This window comes from Neomonachus schauinslandi, chromosome 2 (assembly GCF_002201575.2).
Source record: "Neomonachus schauinslandi chromosome 2, ASM220157v2, whole genome shotgun sequence".
Lineage (NCBI taxonomy): Eukaryota > Metazoa > Chordata > Mammalia > Carnivora > Phocidae > Neomonachus > Neomonachus schauinslandi.
This window is the reverse complement of record NC_058404.1, coordinates 104,775,729-104,793,895: the sequence shown is the minus strand read 5'-3', so window position 1 is coordinate 104,793,895 and position 18,167 is coordinate 104,775,729. Positions and strand designations below refer to the sequence as shown.

General features: G+C 40.6%; 1 protein-coding gene across 2 annotated transcripts in view; it reads right to left on the bottom strand.

Annotated features, from left to right (window-relative positions):
- PDE5A (phosphodiesterase 5A) overlaps positions 1-11,573 on the bottom strand; it is a 142,524-nt gene extending 130,951 nt beyond the window's left edge. Inside the window, exon 1 of one of the 2 annotated variants that reach the window (XM_021684518.1) lies at positions 11,162-11,573. In XM_021684518.1, the coding sequence (XP_021540193.1) occupies positions 11,162-11,283 (122 nt within the window). In that variant the 5' untranslated portion in view covers positions 11,284-11,573. Of the gene's footprint in view, positions 1-10,581; positions 10,629-11,161 lie in introns of those variants that run through there. The other variant, XM_021684519.1, reaches the window with a different exon arrangement.
- Positions 11,574-18,167: the final 6,594 nt, after the last annotated feature.

The window sequence follows — 18,167 nt, the reverse complement described above, 5'->3', positions numbered from 1 at the left end:
CTGCCCGTGCACACACACACACTCTCTCTCTCTAATAAATAAATAAATAAATAAATAAATAAATAAATCTTTTTAAAAAATTAAAGGAAACAATGTATATAAAGTGACAGCATAGAATTTGGGACACACACACTCTATGTCTAATATAATGTTTAATACATGATAGTTATTATTTTTGAGATAATCAAACATTATTAAATTGAGTGTATCTTCAAAAGTGATTCTTTTTAATTTTTTTAAAAAGATTTTTATTTATTTACTTAACAGAGATAAGAGAGAGAGCGCAAGTAGGCAGAGCAGCAGGCAGAGGGAGAGGGAGAAGCAGGGTCTCTGCCGAGTAGGGAGCTCGACGTGGGACTCGATCCCAGGACTCTGGGATCGTGACCTGAGCCGAAGGCAGACGCTTAACCGACTGAGCCACCCAGGTGCCCCCAAAAGCGATTTTTTGTAAAAATAAAAATAATTTATTCAATAGGCTTGTACAGTATAACTAGATGTTACCCACTGTTTCTTTTTTTTTTTTTTAAGATTTTATTTATTTATTTGAGAGAGAGAGTGAGAGAGAGAAAGAGCACAAGAGGGGGGAGCGGGAGAGGGAGAAGCAGACTCCCCGCCGAGCAGGGAGCCTGATGCAGGACTCGATCCCGGGACTCCAGGATCACGACCTGAGCCGAAGGCAGTCGCTTAACCAACTGAGCCACCCAGGCGCCCTAGCCACTGTTTCTTCTTAAAGCTCCTAGTTTAAAAGCACCAATGTCTCTACAGAAACACTTATATGAAAAAAATAGTTGGTTTAATGTATTTTCTCAAATTAGAACTGAAAAAACATTAAGACTCCCTAGACTAATAACTACACTTACATGACATAATTTTCTGAATAATATATAAAAATAAAGAGCTGAACATTTAGTTGAGAAAAATAAATGCAAGAACATAACTTGTTTTTCTATCACTACTTAAAAATTAATTTTTTACAAAAATAAATTAGAGATTTGGGGATGATTTTTTTTTGTCAAAATATCAAAGATAAAATAAAACTGACAACAAATGTGAGAAAATATATAACTAATTACCTATAATGAAAACCACAGCAATATTTCATAATAATCATAATTCTAAACTGGAGTATGGTTTTAATACTAGACAAAATAATACTTTAACACTCTGCTACAGATTTGGAGACTAAATTGGTCTGTTTTAGTTCCTACCCTAAGTGGCTCAATTGAGGAAATTCTCTTAGTAGGCTGAAGCCTAGCCTTCCTGGAGGGCTATGCAGCAAGTCCTGGAGTAGTAACATTTGGGGAGATTTGCACAGTGCCTCAGATAAAATAGAGTAAAAAGTTGCAGGCCCTGAGTAATGCACAAAACACAATGCATTCTCATGTTTTTAAGTTTACTGTTAAAACGTCATCCTTTTTTCTTTCTCTCCAGTGCTTTTTTTCGTTGTCCTGTGAATTAATTAATCACTTTAAAACCAGAAATAGGAAAAGTGTACTAATTTCCTGTCTGAAAAGGGATGGTTAAAAACTCATATGGAAATCTGCTAAAATTATCAGTAGGAAAAACACAAAAATAACTCACATAAAATAAATAAAATGTTAGATATTTTTCCTGCTCTTAAGGTCCTAGTTTTATAGTTGTAGTTAAACTGTTTGCATAATTTGACCTGGATCCACTACTCATATTTGGAAAGTAGTTAAAGAAGGAAACTTCAGTCTGAGAATCTGAGAATCTGTTCTCCTTGTGAGAATCAAGAATGCTTAGAGCTGGGGTGCCCGGGTGGCTCAGTCAGTTAAACAGCTGCCTTCCGCTGAGGCTGAGGTCAAGATCCTGGGGGTCTGGGATCAGCTCAGTGTTGGGTTCCCTGCTCAGCAGGGAGTCAGCTTCTCCCTTTCCCTCTGCAGCTCCCCCTGCTTGTGCTCTCTCTCTCTCTCTCAAATAAATTAAAAAAAAAAAAAAGAATGCTTAGAGCTGAGAGATTTTTAAACTCACTAATGAATTTCTCTGCCTTCTCCCACTTTTTAAAGCCCAGGGTTATTAATTTGGGCCAATCCCAAAGCTGCGGACAACACAGGGAGGTCTAGGCTCCCATTCCAATTCCCTTTCCAGTACCTCACACAATCCATAAATGGTTCTATTCAAATCATTAATTTTCATGTAAAAAATACAGTCTCTTAAAATCTATAAAATCACTGTTCATTTGTTCTAATTCCCATTTACCAGATTAAAAGAATGACTATCAAAATCTGTGATAATATTTAAGCCGCTGATGATTCTCAAGGTACAACAGTAAACTACTGAAATTCACTCTAAAAAAAGAGAAGGAAATATGCATTATCTCCTTTAAATTTCCTAAGAACCCTATGAAGTAAATGCTACCTCCATTTTACAGAGAAGGCAGATAAAGCACCTAAGGTCATACTCTTTGTTTTTTGTTTTTTTTAAAGATTTTATTTATTTGACAGAGACACAGCAAGAGAGGGAACACAAGCAGGGGGAGTGGGGGAGGGAGAAGCAGGCCCCCTGCCGAGCAGGGAGCCAATGTGGGGCTGGATCCCAGGACCCTGGGACCATGACCTGAGCTGAAGGCAGATGCTTAATGACTGAGCCACCCAGGTGCCCCAGGTCATACTCTTTTAAAGAGATAGTTCTAGGGTTGAAGCTAAGATTTTTCCTACCTAGGGCCCTTAACCACCATCAGTAGAAATCAATATTAAACAGATTATTATGAAATATAAAACAATATTAAATCGTTCAAAATACTATATTTTTAGTATTAGAACACAAGCAGTATGTATGTAGTAATATGCCCTTGGGGGCACTTGGAAATGTGGGGTATAATGATGGGGGTGCTCTGGCATTTAATGTCTGGGGCCCAGGGATGTTAAACATCCTGCAATGTGTTGAACAGCCTCTCACAACAACATAAAAAGGTCACCACCAAATGCTAATAGCATCATCCCCTTTTCTTTTTGAGGAGGGGAGAGAGAGGCAGGGGAGGGGCAGAAGGAGAGGGAGAGAGAGAATCTTAAGCAGGCTCCATGCCCAGAATTGAGCCTGACGTGGGGCTCGATCTCACCACCCTGAGATCATGACCTGAGCTGAATTCAAGAGCTGGACACGTAACGAACTGGGCTACCCAGGCACCCCAATAGCATCCCTTTTGAGAGGCACTGGCTTAGATGAAGAAAAGATGACTATACCATAATAGGCTATTAAATGAAACTGGGGAGATTTGGAGCACCTCCAAGTGATAGCCTCGAATAATCTCTACCCAGAGGTTACAGTGATTACTTCTCCTGGATCTGGCATGGAAAGGAAATGAATGCTCTGCCTAAAGTTATTTACTATTTCCAAGTTTTCTCCAGCTATGAAAACATCTGAGAAGTTAACTGGGACCAAACATAAATAAAATACAAAATTGCTTCATATGGTTTTACGTTCAAATTTGACCGAGAGTTGAAAGAGACATGTTCTGTTATTTTCCATGCATTCACAATCGCATGTGTGAAAAATGTTCCTTAAAGGAAAACATACTTATATCTGAAAGAAAACATAATAACTGACTGACATCTATGCTGTAAATATGAAACTGATTTGTTTTGTAGTTGAGATATGGGGAGACTGCACTAGATTGGCATTTTTCAATCTGAGGTATGAGAAGGCCTGAGACTCCCAAACAAGTACGTTTTGAAGATCTGTAATTTTTCCACGAAAATGTCTTAACTTTGCGTTTTCACACTGATGATAATTAAAATAAAACAAAACGAAACAAAAAGGTGAAAGAATAAAAGACTGGATGACCACCTTAAAACCACGCACTGTCCTGCAATTTTAGCAGGTTTATGTTTGTGTTTACAATCACACTACAGCTCAGTGGCCCCAGGATAAAGAGAAAATTAAAAAGAGACAAATTTAATATGCAAAGATGCTTTCAAACCAACTACAAACCAAAAGCTGGTATGCTGTGCTATCGGAATAAAAGCTTGGTGAGTGAGCAGACCCAGTGGGAGAAGTGAATCATCACTAGTGCAACTGTAGCAAAGGTGAGCTGACCTCACCAGACCCTTTACTGGGCAGCCAGGGCCATATTCACTCTGCAAAGGTGATTTAATAAGTGCTGTCAAATTGCATCTGGCTGGAGATGTACCATTCGTATTTCATAGTTAACTTACAAATTTATTTTGGTATTACAATTGGAAAAATGCTGTAATTATGATTAAATTATACCTACTCTTAAGAATTCCACATTTAACTAACATTAAATAAAAGGAAGTCCAACACTAGGTATGGTAGATATCTGGAACTTGTGGGTGTGTCTATATCATTTTCTTTTGGGAATTCCCTCTCCCCCAAAGGCATTTCACATTATGGGTTACCTGCCCCAACAAAGTACTTGGAGAACCTTATTCTTCTGGACACAGTGATTGGTCCAGAGCAGACACATAACCCAAGCAAGGCCAGGGTAATTTTGAGAGGACTGACACAAATAGCAAGGTATTTCTCTAACATCAGAATTTTAAGACCCACAGAAAGTTGCCCTGAAAAACCTGCCAGGGACGCCTGGGTGGCTCAGTCGTTAAGCGTCTGCCTTCGGCTCAGGTCATGATCCCGGGGTCCTGGGATCGAGCCCCGCATCGGGCTCCCTGCTCGGTGGGAAGCCTGATTCTCTCTTTCCCACTCCCTCTTCTTGTGTTCCCTCTCTCACTGTTTCTCTGTCAAATAAATAAAATTTTTAAAAAAAAAGTTCCCACCATATAAAGAAAGCATACAGAATAAAGCCAACACAGCACAGGGCCCAAAAATGGATGGGTGGATGAATGCGTGGGTGGATGGACGGATGGAAGGAAGGAAGGAAAGAAGGAAAGAAGAACGGACGGATGGATGGATGGACTGAAGGAAGGCCAGATTAAAAAGATAAAGAGACAAGCAGAATCTTGACAATATTTGATCAGCTGAATTTCAAAACCAAACAATCTCTTATAAGTCAATTTTGTATGAATTCAAGTAGGGTTTATGTTACTTATGGCCAAACACCTTCTAACTAATATACTAGAGATGAAGAGGAATGTCTTCCTTTAACAGAGGAACATTACTTAAGTCTGAGAAACACTGGATTACATGATCCCCTCTAACTCTAAATTCAAAAATCGTGTGTGTGTGTGTGTGTGTGTGTTTTAATTATTTCATCTGCTTAAAAGATCAGGATCTTTTCTTACAACCTTGGCATATGTATTCAACAGAGAGTAGAAATAATGATTGCTATTTTTCACAGTTATCACTAGGGATATGATACTAGAGGGGGAATCTTTTTTCTCCCAAGTTTAGATTTAATAAAATTATTCAGAGAAGATAATTTGCAAAAGGTTGATTTTAAAATTCACAATTAAGGGAAAAGTCTTGACGAATACAGAAGCTAACAATGGCACATAACACTTCAAAAAGCATGTTCAGTACAAACTACAAACCAGAGAAATAATAAATAGATATCCTTAAGAGCTGTTTAAAAGTTTTTTAGAATACATATCAAAATTAAATATTTTATTTATTTGAGAGAAAGCAAAGGAGTGCACTCAAGGGGCAGAGAGAGAAGCAGATTCCCCACAGAGCAGGGAGCCAGATGCAGGGTTTGAACCCAGGACCCTGAGATCATGACCTGAGCCGGAGGCAGACGCTTAACCGACTGAGCCACGCAGATGCCCCCTATCAAAATAATTCTTAAGAACTTAACACTCAGTTTGCCTTACCTGCCTTAAACATTTGGTTAGCAGTTAAGTATAAATTCCTACCAATTAAAGAAAATGAATAAAGCACTTACATCATGAAAAAAATATACATAATTCAAATTAAATGGGAATACCAAGTCAGGAAATAAGATTACAGAGCTAAATATCAAATGAATGACTCATGTTGGAAAGACTTTCTTCAATTTTTATTCCTAGGTATGTAGCTCACAGCCACTTCTTACTGAGAACCTGATATAACAGATATCTCCAAGACCACATCAATCAGCTGTAAACACTGGTCAACTGAATCTACATCTGTCCAGCTAAACTAATTTCATAGGAAGTCCTGCAAAGTCAGTAGCTAGCCTGCATCCTAAATTCAGAAATTAGTCATTTTTCAACCCTCCACGATCAATCAACTCAGTGATTTATTTAATTGCCCTACAGTCCTTACCAAAGGCTTTCATCCTAGGAAGAGGCTGTCATCCTACAACCAGCTCTGAGAACAAAGAACAAATCTAACTCAACATAACAATTACAGGTTTAATAAATTATTAGGTTGAAAAATGTTTGGGGGATAAACTAATAAACACCAAACTGTTCTGTGTAGCCTTTTCAATTAGGGAAGAAATCTTTCCTGAGCATTATTAAAATGCATTAGGAAGTTCAAGCAAAGTTCTAAGTTAATTTGTGTTTCAAATCTAAAGGAAGGGGAGTATCTTAGAAAGACATTCTCTGTAATCAGATAAGGATGAAGGTACACACTTTACCTATAAAACTTAAAAGCCAGTTTCAGATATTTTAAATATTTAAATATTTAGGTGGAATTACTTTAAAAGAAAATTTTGTTGCACACCATATTCAAAATGCTAAAAATTGTACACCTTGAGGTGTTGAAAACATGATCTTATGAAAATATCAGCCATTTTCACAGATCTGAAAAAAAGCTGCTGAATTGTACTATATGCCTACTTAAGTTTTTGTTAGCTAAGCAAATAGATTTATTTTGAGATATGCATCTATGAATAATTGCCACTGCATTAATTCTACCACATTGTTAGGAATCATGACCTTGCATTGCAGACTCGAAAATGGATCTGAATTTGAAACCCTGAGAACACTAGCGATAGAAGGGCAATGAGAAACATCATTATAAGGGCTCCTACAGCTTCTTTTAGGAGGAAAGAATCTGATACACATGAGTACTTTTCAGGGCACTAGAAAAGCAGCTTAAAGCTGACCATATGAACCCTGTTTATAAACAATACAAAAAGAAAAGGTCATTACTGCATCAGAATTACCATCAAAAAATATTATAAATAATATTAAAGTCACACTGAGTCAATAACCACAGGGTTTTATTATCTTCAACACTACTGACAGCTTAATAAAATATGCTTAACAAACATATTTCAAACAAATATGTTTGAAAATTGAAAACTATATTCCTATGTAATTACAGAAACAGTATTTTTAAAAAGTGGATGGCAATATTTATTTTATATCCATCATCTGATTTTAATATAAATATCTTGCAAATAAAAATGTTACAGCTTTTAGAGATAAGAAAAAAATATGAAAGAAAGAAAAGAGAAAAGAAAAAAGTCTCAAACACAGGACCCAGAATGTCAACTAATTCAGCACAGTTTTGCAGTGTCAAATAAAAAGTCATAGAAAGTTACATGGAAGTGTAAAACTTCTGTTTCTGGACTTTGATCCAAGCGGTCATAAAAACTGGTCCTCATTAGTAACTCCTCTTTCCATTATATGTCAAATATTCTCAAGCTTTTGCCTAGTACAAAACAAAGCAATAAGAAGTCAATCACGTTACTCCTACAATACTAAATGATCTAAAACATAACCCACAATGGCAGAAATGATTAGTAACTAATGAAAGGTAACATTATTTTAATATGCTGTCAAGAATAACAACAGCTGTTAAAGTGGCATTAGCACCCGGAAGCCTTCATTTGCAAATGCATGAAGATTAGAGACCTTAATTAACACAGTATCTCAGGCGGGTAGAACTGCAAAGTTGTCTAGAATGGTGAGGGTGGGAGTTTCCGTATGTTGTAGTTTACTAGTCTCCAGTTAATTTTTATGCCAATAGATTATGTTATGAATTGTTCAACTGACACTCAAATTCACATAAACAGGCTGTGATTACTAAAAAGCATCTATGCTCCAAGCTTGTAGCTTTTAACTAGGTGCTTAGCTCTGTATTTGAAGATAGTTATAGGAAACAATGTAATATAGCAGCCAAACTGCTTTCAAGGTCAACCAAAATTCACGGGTATTTAAATGAGAATTTAGGGATGCCAGAAACCTTCATTCTGTTCAATGACTACTACTGAGTACAGATCATTCAGTTTGGGGATAGGATAAAAAAGCATGCATGAATGTCATGCATGGAAGTAGTTCCATCAACATGCCTGTTTACTGGCACAGATGGCCAATCTAAGTGAATCCAAATTTATTTTAAATTTAAAAACATGTTAAATGTTTCTATAGAACTGTTTCATGGGGTCCTGAATCACATACAGTACTCATTTTACACTTACAGAGTGTAACAAAAAGGATAAAAGCAAAGTAACAGCTTCTAGTTAAAAGAAAAAAAAAAAATCCTAGCTATAAAGTTAAAATGTCTGCAATAAGTTTTTACCACAACCATATGAATCACACTGGGTTTAGAAGTTTGGAATCTTTATAATCAACTACTGTCTAATCTCTCAATCTTAAATCTCTAGTTAATGCCACCAAATATAAGCCCAAACAGGAACCTCTGACTACACACAAGCTCTTAGATCATATTCTTTAAACTGACAACTTTCAGCACTTTATACTTAATGAGGGCCTGTACTACTCTTAAATATTTTACACTTTCGTTTTCCAACTTTTACTCAACATAAACTCTTAGAAATATATAAGAATATATATACACATACATGTCATAGAAAGTGGTCAGCCTATTGTCAACATCAACTATAATATAAAAACCGTAACTAAAAAAGTCTTTATATAGAGTTTCAGATGATCTAAATTTTACACAGAAAAGTGTAACTTTGAGAAATGAGGATTGTAATCCTGTGCTACTTGGGAGAAAAAGTAATGTGAAAAGAAAATTAAATGTAACCCCTTCCATTTAACTTCCAATAAAATGTTACTTTCAAAGATTTGGCAGGCTCTGAGTGAAGTGTTCTTATGTATGACTACTTAAAAAGATCACCAAACTATCCTAAGTTTCTGTCTTTAAAGGGAGAGAAGGAAAAAAAGAAGAGGACACTGATGTTGATTTGTAAGACAAATCACTTTTTTCTTTCAACTACTAATAATCTGCCTACAGAACATCTCCAAAGAACAGCCTGACACACTGAAAAAAATCAGCCCAGCTCTCCTGCCCACTCCCCATTCAATGGGGGCAGAAAAGTGGAAGTGTGCAAGGGTGAAAGGAAACTAGGGACAGATGGCCTCGGAGTAGCAGGTGACCTTTGAAAACTGGGGGCCCACAACAATCAATAATTCCAGATCTAGATGGCCTTAGTGCCTCACCCCAAACTCGCAGGAAACTGTCCTTTGAAAAGAAACCACTTTTCTTTTCAGGGTTTATCCTCTGGTTGCTCCAGATTCAGATTTTGAAGGAAGACAACCAAAGCGGGAAAGAGGACTTTAAAAGGAGGGCGGAGTAATTAAACAGAAGAGATAAGATTTGCCCTAAGCTATCGCCTCTGTCCAAAACCCCCGAAAGTGATGAAATCGACACAAACTCGTTTAGGAGAAACTGCCTTAAAAAGAGCCCCTTCTAAAATCCCAAAGTAATACACCGTAAGAGAATAAAGGAAGACAAAAATATCTGACAGTCCATTTTCAATGAAGCATCCCTCTGCCCCTCCGCCCCCCGCTGGGCGCCACCAGCCAGCACCCAGCCCCGCGTCCCCAAGGTAAAGTGGCAAGTGGGGGGATGCTGAAGGGACTACCTTGTTTTGTCTCCAAAGGGCAACATAGCAAACATAGGAAGGTCGAAGTGCAGACCATGCGGCCTCCGCAGACTCTGGACTCCGGGAGGCGCCGGGGGGCGACGACGTGCCCAGGTGAGGTGGTGACTCAAAGCCTGCTCCCTTACCGACCCCGCCACCGTGCCGCCGCCCGCCGCAGCCCGCTCGCTCCGCGCTGCGCCGCCCCCTGGCGGGGAGCGCCTGGCAGAGCGGAGGCCGAACGCCGGCGGGTGGGAGCCCAGCGCCGTGCCTCGGCCGGCCGCTCCACCATCACCGCCTTGAGTGCGCTTTCCTGGCGGCCAAGGCAGCCAGCGCCAGCTGCCCGACGGCCGCTGCCTGGAGACGGCGGCGGCGGGTTCGGGACTCTTCTCCAAAGAGGCGCGTCCTGGAGTCAGTCTGAGTCCGCGTGTAGAAGCCTTTGCCCGCGCCAGCGGCTTCTCACCAACTCCTCAGGCTTCAGGGCATCCGCCCGCCTCTACTCTCTGCTCCAGCCCCTCCTTCCTCGGCTTCAACCTCAATTCCTCCCCAACTCTACGGGAGTGTTTCCCACGCGCGCCCCAACTGCCCCCCGGGCAGCCACCTCCCAAAGGGCGGGCGCCCTCCTCCCCGCCCTCGGCAGCGGCCGCCCCGGCGCTTGGCTCTCGACCAGGAAGAGCTGGCCTCTGGGGTCGGCTGGGGCCGCGCGGGACCCGTCAGCCCCCCTCTGTCGGCTCCCGCCGCGCCTCCCCAGCGCCCTTTGTGTGCGCGCCGCGAACCCCTCTGCGGAGCCCTTTCAGCGGCGCCGCCTTGGGAGCAAGAGAGAGTGAAAGGAAGCGCCGGGCCAAGCAAGGGACTGGAAAGGGGCAAAAGGCGACAGCACTTACTCTGGGAAGATTCCGGCATGTTGCTGCCTTTGGGCTCCTCGTGGTCTCGCCCCTACCCCGACTTCCCCGCCCCGCCAAGGGCCAGGGCGAGGGGGGACGGGGGAGGAGCGGAGCTGCTGGGACCGAGTTGGAAATGGTGCTTCCGGAGCCGCAGGGAAGGGGCTCAAAAACTGTTTTGGTTTCGCTAAGGAGATTTAGGGGGACTAGGAGGCTAAAGAAGGGCTGGGGGAAGGCCCGTGAGCGCGGATGTATGTAAATAATCTTGCTCTCAGGGAATACCGGGGCAGCCGGGCTGTGTGTGTGTGTGTGGGGGGGGGGGGGGCGGTCCGCATGTACATTTTTGCATTGAACTTTTTGAGCAAGTTGGATCGAATCCCACGCTTGGGCTTTTCGACTGTACTAGCCATAAAGTCGAGGTCTCTACACCCTAACAGGACCAAAGACCTACTTCAAAAGCAAAGGGCCTGGGAACCGAGGTCGTTTAATGGTAAAGGAAGAGGAAAATTCAGTAAGGGAGAGAGATGAGCCCCCAGGTCACTCTCAGCGCCCCGGGTGGGTCTTCCAGGGGTCCTCTTCTTACCTGGTGGCTTTCCTAACAAAGTAAGAGAAGGTAAAGTCCCAGTGATCATCCAGCCAGGCTTCCACGGAATCCTGGTCCCGCTGCAGCTTCGACTCCCCGGAGCCGGGGCTGGCCCGCTCCATGATCCGCGCCCAGCGTCTGTGCAGCTGGTTTGTGCCGTTTTCCACCCCAGCTGGGGTCTCTCCCTCGGAGGAGCCGGACTCTGCCCCGAGACCCTCCCCCTCCGCCTTGCTCCGGTCCGGCTGGCTTTTGGCGAAGCTGCTCCGGCACCCGGCCAGCCTCTTGCCACGCCCCACCTCTCCTGGTGATCACCGCTCCCAGGTGTGGCGGGTGGGGCAGGCGCAGCAGCCGCGCGTTCTCCCTGGGGTCGGGCGGAGACTGGGTCTCGCCGTCTGTCGGGTCCCCAGATTCCAAGGCGGCGGCGGAGGCAACTGGCGAGCTCTCCGGAAGCTAAGTGGCCACCGCTGGAAGGAGGCCACTCCGCCGCTGGGGTGCGCTGTGTGCTGAGCGGGTTCCAGGGGAGCGCGCAGAGGTGACTGTGGGTGTGTTCGCAGAGTGCCCCACAGTAAGAAAGGGAGAGTCGCGATGTGTGCGCCCATCCCAAGTCCTGAAAGCTGGAGTTAGGGGAACCTTCCACCAAAAGTAAGAGGTGCTGCTACCCTGGCGACTTTTCTCAGGTCTGAGTGAACAGTGACCGTCCGGCCTCGCTTTCCTCCCCAGGGCTTGGGTCTGGAAGGTGCAGGGATCGACCTTCCTCCGAGCCCAGGCAGCCCGGGGGTGTGTGCCACGGATTTGCGGCTCCTGGTGGGTAACTTCCAACAAAGGCATTTCCGTAATTACTATGTTGTTAATAACCACAAATAATTATAAATTAGGCGTCTTTGCATCAAACATTCCCTTTTTATGACTGGAACAAGATTTTCTGGGAAAAGGAAAAGGTAAAACTGAAATAATCATCATGGTTTGTGTATGAAGTCAGAAGACAAGGGAACCTCTGTACAATTAGGTTAGAGAGCATAGACGCTACCCGGGGATAGTACAGAGCAGACTGGTTAGCCCAAGTTTTATTAGTCATTTATATTTAAATGGAATTAACACACACCCCACAAAAAAGTGTCCGTTTCAAAGGGCTCAGCTTTCCTACTCTATTTTGTCCTATCCCAATCATGCTTTACAAAAAGGAATTGGTGTCTTCCTTTTGCTTTGTTCTCATCTCCATCTCCTTATCCCGCAATTTGCAGTTTTAATAACGGTATTTTGCAATGACCTAATTTGGGGGCAGAATTAAATATGGAGTTGTATGTTTCACAACGTGTGAACGACACCATTAGCAGTGATATACCCATAGGGATTTAGCTGACATACTTTTAACAAAGTCCTTTCAAACTATTCTTGGCAAGAATGTTAGACATTACTCATAGAATGAGTATTACTACATAGAAATGCATAATTAAATTGATAATATAAGAACTTTAAAAAATGTCTTCCAATCCGCCAATGCAATGGTTTATCCTTCCTGCATTAAATAATTGTCCTTCTATAATTATAGTTTTTCTGAAACTTTACTGATGTATGCAAGTAACCACAAACCAACAAAAAGTAAGCAAAGCAGTAGAATGTGAAATAATGTGCAATAAATTATATCAGATTTTAAAATGCGAGTTCTGTGATCCTGATGTGTGATTACAGTGCTCGTGAACTCGAGACTTTGTCCTCAGTGCTCAGTTTTTCCCTGTGGAAATCCATGCATTTCTCCTAACAGAGGGTCAGTTGTAATTTAAAACTATACTTTCCTACAAAAAATGAAGTGAATTTTTGGCTTGAATTGTTTGCTTCAGTTGGCTGCCTTGATTAAATAAACAAGCACTATTTAACTGTCCATTTTTCTCTTAACCTGAAAGGGTTAAATTATCAGAAACCAGAGAGTTTTCTGAAAAGTTACTGCAAGAAGAACAATCCGTGGATTCTGCCATTAGCGAGTCTGAATTCTGTGTGGTATACATGGCAGATTGGGGGTTCTTGTGAAGGCTGGTTACTTGAAGTGAGCATATCACAGTGGTTTGGGGGATGAGTTATTTCAAACTGTTCTAGTCTCCAGAGATCTCAGATAAAATTTGTAACAAATCTCTGTAACTTTAAAGTTCTTAAAGGTGACCTCACCCTGACCTCTTGTTTCCCAGCTCCATTTTATTTTTTATCCCTATCTGATAGATTTTTTAATGTTTTAACTTACTGGTATGGATTGCCCTAAGCATCTCCAATCTTGTTTTAGAATGAGTTGAAGATTGAGTAAATAATAAACATTATCAGGAAATAACTTTAAAAATGCTGCTAATGCTATTTACAACAAACAAATGCACAATGGAGGCCTAACAGAAAGGCCTCCAATTCCCATCGTACTAGAATAAAACCCAAACTCTCTAATGTGGCTTACAAAGTTCTGCATGATTTGACTTCTACCTATCTCTACTGTTGAGGTTTTGATCATACAACTAGAAAAAAATAAATCAATGATGATCAAATTCTCAAAAAAAAAGAATGTGAATTACAGGAGTCATGAAATCTTTCCTGACCTGCTTTTTTTTTTTAATTTTTTTATTCTTATGTTAATCCCCACACATTACATCATTAGTTTTAGATATAGTGTTCCATGATTCATCGTTTGTGCATAACACCCAGTGCTCCATGCAGAATGTGTCCTCCTCAATACCCACCACCAGGCTAACCCATCCTCCCAACCCGGTCCCCTCTAGAACCCTGTTTGTTTTTCAGAGTCCATCGTCTCTCATGGTTCGTCTACCCCTCCGATTTCCCCCGCTTCATTCTTCCCCTCCCGCTACCTTCTTCTTCTTCTTCTTTTTTTTTCTTAACATATATTGCATTATTTGTTTCAGAGGTACAGATCTGAGATTCAACAGTCTTGCACAATTCACAGCGCTTACCAGAGCACATACCCTCCCCAGTGTCTATTACCCAGTCACCCCCTCCCTCCCACCCCACCCCCACTCCAGCAACCCTCAGTTTGTGTCCTGCGATTAAGAATTCCTCATATCAGTGACTGACCTGCTTTTTTTTAATTCAAATCCCATACAGTATATTCTGTCCCCTTTGCAACCTTCCAGTGTATTCCAGGCTTGAGAAAATTAATATATTTGCACTTATAATGGGATCCAGTTTCCTCACTATTGAAGGGGGAAGACTAGAAGGTACATTGTGGTGTTGAAATGGAATTGGAGGTTAAAAATTAAATATGTGGGGTTGTGTGTGGGTGTGAGTTGTATCACGGGGAGAAATCCCACATGATGAAGAAATGCAGGCAGTTTCTAAGAGCTGTGGGTACCCTCCAGCTGACAGCCTACAAGGAGTTCCTGTCAGCAAGAGAATGAATCCCTCAGTCTTACAAATACAAGGAACTAAATTCTGCTAACAACCTGTGTGAGTGCAGAAGTCGATATTTCCCCATTCGAGCCCCAGATGTGACCACAATCCCAGCCAATATATAGACTTGCAGCCTTGTAAGATGCTAAGACATTTTCATAATTGACAACTTAATAATAATGAGTCTTATAATCCATGAACACAGTGGATTTATCCATTTATTCCAGTCTTTTAAAATTTCTCCCAGTAATGTAGTTTTTAGTATATTTGTCTTACACATATTTTGTTGGATATATCTCTGTATCTACTTCAGCTCTGTCACTGAGAAGTACTAGAAGCTATGACATTCCAGTAGCAATGAGTACAGTTAGTACCCAGATTTTGGTTTCTAAAAACCATTCTTCACTTTAAAAGGAATCAGAAGTCTGTGGAGAAAAAATTCCAGGTCTAGGACACAGAAAGTATTAGATAAGCCTGGAAAATCTTGTTTTGCTAGAAAATTAGAAAGGCTTGAAAAGATGGCAATATATCAGAAGGACAGAGGATATATCTGCAGCGAGCTTCCAATGGACAAATCTAGAGCAATTTAAATATCAAAATTGGGATACAGTAATAGTAACAAATTTTAACAGCTGACTAAAATAAGAAACTGTAATTTCACTCTGGTATAAATAAATCACTAGATAAGTAAGTAAATAGGAAAGAAGAGAATGTTCCTTACAGTAGAATGCTAACTAATGAATACAAAAGGAATTATGTAGTAAGAGAATCATTAATGGTTACTAAAACTAATCAGTGAGAGTTTGATGATGAATGGAGTATCTCCTCTTAAGTTTTTTATTAGTCATCATGGGGAAATAGTATCTTTACAATGGAGAGAACTTATGGATACCTTTCTAACCAAGTGATCAATTTAATATCACTTATATTGGGACAAACCAAGCATATAAACCTCTAAATAGGATATTCTGAGAAGGACACAACATCACTTCTATGTTATTCCTGAATCTAAATCTAATCCTGAGGATCGGATTGAGGGATTTACAAACAAACACACTCAGTTTGAGGCACTTTGTACAAAATAACTGGCCCGTATGCTTCCAAGACTTCAAGGTCAAGAAAGACAAAGAAAGACTGAGGACCTAGTTATTTACTACTTTGTAACAATATTACCACAATTTTAGTGGCTTGAAGCAACACACATTTGTCATCTCCCAGTTTTTGTGAATAAGGGGTCTAGGCTCCGCTAAACAGTGTCTTCTGCTCAGGGGAGGTTTCACAAGGCAACCGGAGGGCAGCCAGAGCTGCCTCATCTGAGGGTCAGTGGGAGAAGGATCTGCTTCCAAGTGCACTCAGGCTGTTGGCAGAATCCAATTCTTTGTGGTTGTAGAACCGAGGGATTCTTTTTCTTGCTGAGTTCTGGCTGGAGACCCTAACAGGCTGTTGGCTGGGAGCCCCCCTTTGCCTCAAGAAGCCGCCTTCATTTCCTTGCCTTCATTATCCCACCATGACTGCCTGCTTCCTTGGAGCTAGCAAGGGAGAGAGACCCCAGCGAGACGGGACTATAATCTTATGTACATAACCATGCAATCACATACACATAATTACATACATCCCATCACCTTTGCCATATTCTGTTTATTGGGAACAAGTCAAGCTTCTGCCTTCACACAAGGGGAGGGGAATCACAACAGGGTGTGAACACCAGGAGAAGGATCCATGGAGGCCACCTCAGGAATCCTTCTAGAATAACACTGTCATAAAGCATAGTGAGTGCGATGTAGCATGTGTCCAGTAGATATTTGTGGGGGCAATTTGAAAAAAAAAGTTTTCTTAAATTACTTGGGCAGTACTTTTGTGTATTGTATGTAAATATGTTAGCAATTGATCTTTGAGGAAGGGTTATTTCTTTTCATGGTCTTTGGAAGTCTTATCACGCTTAATAAAATCACCTTTTACTCTTAGCAGCCCTGGGCTCATGTGAAATAGTTTTCTGAGGACAGTGTTGGAATACATGCTTCAAGCTGTTGCACAGCAGGGATCAGCTTAATATCTTAAATGTGTGAATTTAAATTAGATCATAATTTTCCATTTCAAAGACTAAGCCAGCTTATGAATAATAAAGCTGTATAATGGTGCAATTATTCCCATCAGTACAGAGAATTTTCTTTCCCAAATCAAACATAGGGTTTTCTACCCAAGTCTCTTGTGGCACCCCGGAATTCAGTTTGACATACAAAGTCTGATCCATGTAAAAAGACATTACATAGAAAATGGTGAGCAGCTGTTTTTTGTATCAGCGAAGGTCACACACAGAGGAAATGGACGTCCATGAAAACAGGAGGGATTTTGGACAGATACTAGACACGCCTTCCTGACAGAGGGATGCGATACAGATGGATTTATGATGAAAAACAACTGTGGAATTTTTCCCTAGAGACTTTTACAAATGGGGTGGACAACCATCTGTTGATAATGCTTTGAAGTCCTGTATCAGAGACAGATTGACCTCAAGAGCTCTCCAGGTTCCTCACTGCCCTTTCACCTGCATATGGAGAGTATGTTAAACAGAGCAATTATATGGTTTTCATTGATAAATAATATTAACCACTCACAGAAACGTAACATATATCATAAACACTCAGACCCAGAACATATCTATGCTCTTCTCATCCACTTTCCTATTAAAAGAGAGATTCCATTCTCTAGAGAAAATATCTTGCACTAGTCAGAATGACTAAAAATAAAATAATTAGTTTAGAAAGAAATAGCAAGGACTGAAACACTTTTAAGTCAACTACATCCAGGTGTGACACACTTAACTAAAAACCAGTTTAAAAGTAGGTCGTTTAAAATAGACTCTTTAAAAGTTAAAGGAACAAAAATGTGTATTTTTAAAAGAAAATCTAGAGAAACAGATTTATTGATCTTGAATTTCTAGTCTAGAGAATCACTTGTCTTTTAAAAAAATATAAATTATAGGTAAAAAATTTTCAGTTGATGTGGACAGTCCCATTTTAAAAATCTCATGTCTTTTTGTAGACACCATTGTGGAGCTTGCCTTCTCCCAAGTACGTAAGGAAAAGTGTGATTTAATTATCAAGCCAGAGAAAAAGAAGGAACCTCATGAATGGTGATAATTTTCATCTTTTAGGAGTAGCTTTTAGGTAAACTTCTTTGAACTAATTCTTTTTTTTAATCAACATTTTATAATTTAATAAAATCAATTTAACAAAACTCAAAATTAGGTATATTATAAATTGTGCAAAATTTTTCACTCAAATTCAATCCATGCATTGAAAATGCTACATTTTTCAAATCAACAAAGGCTGTATAGAAATCTAAACTAGAAGTTCATTCTTTAAAGATAGTCACAGTGATTCAGTTTTCCCATTCTTTTCTTACAGGGAAATTAGCAATATATTGAAATGGAATAACTTGCCACCATTCAAATCTAGAAGCTCCAGGATAAAATTTTCCAGCTAGGTTCACAGAAAATGTTCTTTAAATAATTGCAGTCCCGAGATGCTTAATCAATAAATCAATAGAAAGAAGAAACTACATTCATAGAACAGGCCCCAATTCCTTCAAGTTCATTTGTTTTCATTCTTCTCTGCTGATGAAATCA